This window comes from Morus notabilis, unplaced genomic scaffold (genome assembly GCF_000414095.1).
Source record: "Morus notabilis unplaced genomic scaffold, ASM41409v2 Scaffold1526, whole genome shotgun sequence".
In the NCBI taxonomy this organism is placed as follows: Eukaryota; Viridiplantae; Streptophyta; class Magnoliopsida; order Rosales; family Moraceae; genus Morus; species Morus notabilis.
Genome location: NW_010363878.1, coordinates 6,635 through 12,840, shown reverse-complemented (window position 1 = coordinate 12,840; position 6,206 = coordinate 6,635). Strand labels below are relative to the sequence as shown.

The 6,206-nt window shown below is 34.0% G+C and overlaps 1 protein-coding gene across 1 annotated transcript; it reads left to right on the top strand.

Annotated features, from left to right (window-relative positions):
* Positions 1-4,572: 4,572 nt before the first annotated feature.
* Positions 4,573-6,206, top strand: LOC21390850. Its single transcript, XM_024170103.1, has one exon. The coding sequence runs from the start codon at positions 4,758-4,760 to the stop codon at positions 5,964-5,966; it is 1,209 nt and encodes a 402-aa protein (XP_024025871.1). The 5' UTR covers positions 4,573-4,757; the 3' UTR covers positions 5,967-6,206.

Genomic DNA, 6,206 nt, shown 5'->3' with positions numbered 1-6,206 from the left:
TTATTTAATATATTTAATAATGTTATTTATTTAATATATTATTATTTAATATATTTAATAATGTTATTTATTTAATATATTTAATAATATTATTTATATAATATACTTAATAATATTATTATTTAATATATTATTACATGTTTTTAAAAATTAAACTACCAAACGCAGTTTCAGTTTTTTTTTTAAAACTGAAATCAATCTCTAAATAAAACTACCAAACGCATTTTCAGAAATAATTCAAAAATGAAACTAAAAACGTTTTCATTTTCATTTTCGTACAGAAAACAAAAACGTTTTGGAATCAATTCCAAACGCACCCATTATATTCTGAAATTAACTTTTTTATTTTTAACAAATTAACTTTTTTGTCAATCGCTAAAAACAATCCTTATTTTAACTATTTGGATTTTTTTCTCAAAAAAAAAAAGAAAAAACTTTAGTGCCCAAATTTAAACTGTCATAAACCTCTTGAAATTTTAGAAAAGCTATTGCACAATATAGCAAACGTGTTATCTTCATTACCTTATAAGCAAACTCCCGAAATTAAAACATACAACTTTTTACAAACCTTCAAGTTATCACCAATGCACACATCATGATTAGCTCCGTTATATTTTTTAAATCGATCATCATTTTTAAGATGAAAAAAAGAAAAAAGCTTAAGAATAAACCTTTTAGCACTAATAGGCGAAAAAAAAAAGGACCAAACAACGCCTGTGTAAAAGTTCAGGAACCAATGCTCAAAAAATCATAATAATTGTAATAAAAAAGTTAAATACGACTGTTTCTGAGAGTTTTTTACTGTAACAAAATTTGAATTATAAACTCGAATTAGCGAAAAGAACGGAGCAAAGTGACTTTGCTTAAACAAACTAACAAATAACCAAAAAAACAAAATGGGTTTTGCTTTAGAGAGAGAGAGAGAGAGATAGACTAATTATCATCATAATTACATGTTTTGCTTGTGATATTAGAAAATGGTCATCTTAATCAAGAATAAGATTCTTGCGTGGAGAAAGGGAACCACACAAAACATATGCTTCCAGGTGGTCGATTTAATTTAGACTTAATCGAATATTATTAACAAAAGGTATATGTTACTTTTAGAAGTGGACATTTTCTTACAAATTTTTAGTCGGATCGTTACTTTTTTTCTTAACTAAATATTATTGCTTTAAAGCTTATGACAGTTTATTATCAATGTAATCGTTAAAACTATTACGTAAAATAATGGAATTGGATGTGATTAAATATTAAGCGACAGAGACTTTTGATTCATAAGTTTTTGTTAAAACTTATCACAATTTATTCACGGAAGTTTTTAGTGATTCACAAGTTGTAACACGTTTTTGGACTTAGTTGTGTTGTGACCAATTCTAAACTTTTTTCCATGCATAAGTTTTTGTTAAAACTTATCACAATTTATTCACGGAAGTTTTTAGTTATTCACAAGTTGTAACACGTTTTTGGACTTAGTTGTGTTGTGACCAATTCTAAACTTTTTTCTATAGCGAAAGGATTGAAAAATACTAGTATAAAAATGGCATTAGGGTGCAGTACGTTTTTTTTTTTTTTTTTTTTTTTTTTTGCTGATAAGCTTGGCTTATTTGGAAGATTTTCAAGTCTGCTATTAAAAAATAGCATTATTTTATTTCTGTTATTAATTTTAAATTTATCATTTATATTATTATATTCATGTAAGATATTTTTTATATTTTACGATAATATTTTTTTGGTGGGTATTTTTCATATTCTACTGAAATATCTATCAAAATATTTTTTATTGACATAAACAATAAAATGATAAAAAATAATGGTTACTCTTCTAATTTACTGAATGGGCGTTCATTTTATTAACCCGTAGGATTTGGAGATATTTACATTATGTGCCACAGAAAATAGAGGAGGATTGACCTTTACTATGGGTCCTAACGGTGTGAATTTTTCCACCATGTGGCAGATGAAAAATCAAATTAAAAGGTCTAAAAATTATCCCTACATTACTGTAGGTAGGGCTGTAAATAAAACCCGTAAATCCAAGGTACCTGGCCAGCCCGAGCCGAAATGGGCTAAAAATATTGGTTTTAAAATTTTATTTTTTTTCTTCGGCTTTATAAGGGCCCATGCAAAAAGTTGCGGGCCGGAGTGCGGGCTTGAGTGTGCAAAATCCGTAATACCCCGATCCGGCTGCACATATGATTCTTTTAAGGTTTAATATAAATATATAAAATATACAATAAAACTTAAAACGACAATCGTTTTGCAGATCATATAAAATCTTCTTAAAGAAAAACTCTAAAGGTTAGTTTAATTTATTAATTTGAGTTTTTAATTTCACACGTTAATATCCGTTCCTAACTTCACAATCATTGATTCCCAAAAAAGAATACAAATAGATATATAGGAAATTCAAGAACGTTTCTTGATATAAGAGTTGCAATAAAATAGTCGATCTTCTACTCTTCCCCCATATCAATAGTACATATGGCATGAACAACCAAAAAAAAAAAAACACAGAAGCTGCCCAAGAAAGGAAACACATCGTACATAATTGATTCTTTATTTTTTAGATAATCTTAACAAATACATCTTAAAAGTGTATATGTCAAGATTTTTATCTTTTATTTTTTATTCACAATATTTTTAGTTAAATAATTACACTAATAAAAAAACATTTATTAAGAGTATGTGATAAAAGTTCAAATTCATACACTTTTAAGAAAAAATTATCTATTTTTTCCTTACTTTTTTGAGAAAATTGTTGAACTTAATATTGGGCTAAATGAAATCCAAGAGCCCATAGATGAATTTCGGGGTTAGAGAAAATTGTAAAAATTGATTCTAAACACATCTTTCTAGAGATATCTGTCAAATTATCTATAACAAAATGTTAAATTACTCACTCTAAATGGTTAAAATTTAATATGCTACAGTAAAAAAAATATCTAAAAAATAATCACATATAACTTTTTAATACATTAAAAATTTATCGTATAAAATCACATCTCAATTTCAAATTAGTTCGAGCCCGTTAAGGCCCATAAATCTTTATTGGTACCATTATAAGGGGTTTTTAGTTATGAACCCCATTACTACCCAGCCCAGCAACTGACCCGTTTTTCCCTTGCGGTCCAACCCAAGAGAAATGAAAAAAAAAAAAAAAAAAAAATGCTTGTGGTTTCACCGAGGACCGACGTCACCGACTAAGGGATGGGGAGAGGGCGATGTGACGCCAATAGACATTATGGCTTGTGCCTTGTGCTATGGAAAAAGTACAAATTATTTTAATTAATCATTAAATTCAGTTCAGATACAGATTGCACAATAATAATTTAAAAAGCAAATAAACAGTGTTAAAAAAAAGTAAAAATAGGATAAAATAAGCATATCGGAGACGATGGCATGCACGTGCCGCCACGTCTTCACTGAAAAGTTGTTTTTTTTTTGCCCTTTTTTTTTTTCGTAAAGAAAAACGTTGATTAGCCTGGATTCACACGGTTGATGATCTCACATGCCCAAACGACGAAAGGGCTACTTACAACCCGGTAAATAACCCTCTTTACCCTTGGCTTTTGTTCCTTTAAATGTCGTTTCTGTCCCCGAATCCCTGATTACAAATCAAATCTACAGGGTGAAAGTTACTGAAATAAAAATCATTTAAGAAAAAAAACTATGATGCAAACACACATTCGCACCCAAAATTATTTCACTACAATTATTTCTTTTCTGAGAATCAATTTTATTACAATATTTACACAATAAAAAGATTGATAGGGAAGAATTTAGTTCCAACCACTACAATAAATATGTAATAAGCAAACAATTTAATATATGAACGTAATGTGATTACATTTGTGACGCACAGTACACTATTACCATTTTTAACATGAATAATTATAAATCAAACCTTCAAAATTTAATGGAATGGTTAAATAAATTTAAGTATAATTCTTTTCGATCATTCGAGTTGAGAATTTAAATTAAAAAATAAATTTATGTGAAAAAAAATATTATAACAAAAAAATTAAATTAAAATTTTTATAAAAAAACATTATAATAAATATTTTAAATTATTTAAATTATAATTCGAATAGTGAAATAAACAAGCTTGTACTCTTTTGATACATCAAATAATGTATTCCATCATAAAAGGCTAGATATTTTAAACTCGGATAAAACTTAAAGCATTAATCAGTGCAATAGGATTTTAACAAATGATCAAAAACTTTGTGTATTAGCGTAGAAAATTAATCAGTGGAAAAATAATATTCCCGTTGCCACAAAAGAAAAGATAGAAGAAATATGCGTGAAGTGCGAACAAAATCGTACATAGTTGTCGACCATTATTTCTGCCAATGTCGCCTGCCATCCGCGGAAGAAGCGGGAACGAGCACATTATATGAGGGCGTTATGGTGAATTCACCAAGCTGGGTTCGCGGAACTATGCAGTATGCAGGGACACATTGGTCAATTCGCATACAAAACGGAATAAGCTACAGACGTCCCTTGACGTTATAAAAACAAACATGCATAATTCATTATATATTCCATAAATATTTAAAAGCAACCAAACGGAGCATAACCGCTTAACTCCCTCCCATTCTCTCTCTTCTTTCTCTCTCTTTTTCACATGCCATTCTCCTCGCTCAGTGAGCTCCTTCTCTGAATAATAATTGCGTGGCACACAAGTCAGTCAGTGACTGTCTCAGTTTTTTCTCTCTTCTTTCTCTCTCCCCCCTCTCTCTCTCTCTGTAATAATGGTGATGCTTCAAAACCCTAACAGTGGCGGAACACGGTCTCCGGGGTCAGAAGAAGACCCCGTGCCTCTCGCCATTACCAATGGAGGATCGATTTCAACCGACAACGATCCGCAGCGTTTCAGCGACGATTTCGATTCCACATGCTCCACTCCGTACGTCAGTGCGCCGTCCAGCCCCGGCCGCGGCGGCTCAGCTTCCGGCTACTTCTTCAGCGCGCCGGCGAGTCCCATGCACTTCGTGCTGTCCTCGGCTCCGTCCTCCGCCGCTGCGTACTCGTATTCGTCAGAAGCGCCTTCGTCGTCTGAGTTCGAGTTCTCGTCTCGGTTCTCTCCCAACGGTTCTTCGGCCGCTGGATCGATGAGCTCCGCGGATGAGCTGTTTCTGAACGGTCAGATCAGGCCGATGAAGCTCTCGTCGCACTTGCAGAGACCTCAGATCTTGGCTCCGTTGATAGATCTAGACGCTGAGGAGGACGACGAGTCGGAGCTGCAAAAACGGGAAGAGATCATCATGTCGCTGAATAGAGGTAGAGATCTGAAACTACGAAGTCGATCTCTGCACAGGAAAGCCAGATCTCTCTCGCCTCTGAGGAAGTCGGAGATTCAGTGGCTTGCGGAAGATGATGAAGAAGAAGAAGATTGCGCTGGTCCAAAATCTAAAGACGGCACGGACAAGCGCATTCTGGATTTGCAAAGCGAGGCGGTTTCGACTGAAACCACGCCGTCTTGTTCGACCTCGTCTTCCAGGTCGTCGTCCACGGGAAGAAATTCGAAGAAGTGGATATTCCTCAAGGACCTGCTTTACAGGAGCAAAAGCGAAGGAAGAGGAAACGGCAAGGAGAAGTTCTGGTCCTCGATCTCGTTCTCTCCCTCTAAAGACAAAGAGAAGCTCTCTCAAGATTCTCTGCAAAATCAGGATCAGAAAAACCCGAGCGTGGTGAAGAAGAACAAGAAGCAGAGCAAGCAAGGCTCGGCCAAGAAAAGCGGGGTTTCTGGAAGGCCGACGAACGGCGTGGTGAAACGGAGGGTCCCACCGTCGCCGCATGAGTTGCACTACACGGCGAACAGGGCTCAGGCCGAGGAGATGAAGAAGAAGACGTTTTTGCCGTACAGGCAAGGACTGCTTGGCTGCTTGGGGTTCAGTTCCAAAGGATACGGTGCGCTTAACGGCCTCACCAGGGCCTTGAATCCCGTCTCTTCCAGGTAGACAACAAAGAAAAGGATAGTTCAAGTCCAAAGGATAGTTCAAGTTCAACTTTTCATAACATATCTCCGGCTTTTTTGTATATCTTTTTTTTTTGGATTAATTATAGTATAACATCTGTATGTATCTATTTATGTTCTCAAGTTAAGATTATGATTATGTACAGGGGATTAATATGTATCACTGCTCTGTGATTGATGAGAATTTCTGGGCTAAGTATTTCCCTGATTCTCTATTTTCTTT

Coding starts and splice junctions, on each gene's coding strand:
- LOC21390850 (XM_024170103.1), top strand. CDS start 4,758: ATGGTGATGCTTCAAAACCCTAACAGTGGCGGAACACGGTCTCCGGGG.